Source organism: Morone saxatilis, unplaced genomic scaffold, assembly GCF_004916995.1.
Source record: "Morone saxatilis isolate NCDOM2014 unplaced genomic scaffold, NCSU_SB_2.0 Contig24, whole genome shotgun sequence".
NCBI lineage: Eukaryota > Metazoa > Chordata > Actinopteri > Moronidae > Morone > Morone saxatilis.
This window is the reverse complement of record NW_023339807.1, coordinates 8,576,936-8,577,956: the sequence shown is the minus strand read 5'-3', so window position 1 is coordinate 8,577,956 and position 1,021 is coordinate 8,576,936. Positions and strand designations below refer to the sequence as shown.

Genomic DNA, 1,021 nt, shown 5'->3' with positions numbered 1-1,021 from the left:
AGAAAATAGAGAGGATTGCTGCAGTGGCTCGTACCTTTTACACAAGTAAACATCAGTGAAAAGATGAGATTCCAAAAAACAAATCCCGTCCTAATCCTCATCGTCTTGGCTTGAACAAAGTCCCCTCGGCCACATTTAACGCATCTCCTGTTGAAAATGTCCCGTAGTTCAATAGATCCGTCGTAGTATCCGTCTCTGTAAATCCCCTTCATGTTCACAACTAATACATGTAACCTAGAGCCTATTTCTTTCTTTTCTTTCTGTTGGGTTGAAGTAGGTTCCCTTTCCCCTTCTCAGAGGAGAAACAGGCACAGCCGCCCGCCGCGCTATGTCAGCTGATAGGAGAGAAGTGAGCGAGACTGAATTTTAGGATAGGACCACAGCAACCTGGACGAGGGCTCAACCATCTCTGCTGAGAGGGGCATCAAGTGTGAGCATCTCTGCTGGCGCGCTCTCGCGTCTGCTGTTCAACATCTTTCCTTTTTAATGCCTACAAACCGGCTGAGGACGGAGAGGAGCCTAGCCTGCACAATCTGAATGCTGCCTTTATCGATCGGAAACTGAACCACGCAGAGCAGAGTGAGAGAGAGAAAAGGTGGTGGTGGTGTTGGGGAGGGGTGTGGGGGTGCAGTGAGAGAGATCGTCCTGGTGTGTAAGTATGATGTGTGGCGTCACAAAATCGTGGGAGAGTGAGAACAGGGGAGGGGTGTGGGGTGCCAAAGGGAGGAGGAGGAAGCTAGGAGGAGGGGGCAGGAGGAGAGGGTAGGAGGCAGGAGGTTAGGAGGCACGTCTTTATTTGGAAAAATAGTAAATTCTGAGAAAGACAATTAACTCTTGTTAATGAACAGCATATGTGCTTTAATGTGTGTGTGTGGGGGGGGGGTGTTACGGTGAGACTCAGCAGGCCGAGCCCCCCCCCAAAAAAAAATTTTCCCGCCCTCCCCGGGGGGGTCCCTGAAGCTGATGAAAGAAATTCGCCTGGTAGGCAATCCCACCATAACTCTGATGTTTTCATTTTTGG

General features: G+C 50.0%; 1 protein-coding gene across 1 annotated transcript in view; it reads right to left on the bottom strand.

The window, feature by feature from the left end:
- The window catches only part of LOC118336585 (CUB and sushi domain-containing protein 3-like), a 219,214-nt gene extending 219,002 nt beyond the window's left edge, over nt 1-212 (bottom strand). The window contains exon 1 of the mRNA XM_035673258.1: nt 35-212. Within this exon, the coding sequence (XP_035529151.1) occupies nt 35-212 (178 nt within the window). The remainder of the gene's footprint in view (nt 1-34) is intronic.
- Nucleotides 213-1,021: the final 809 nt, after the last annotated feature.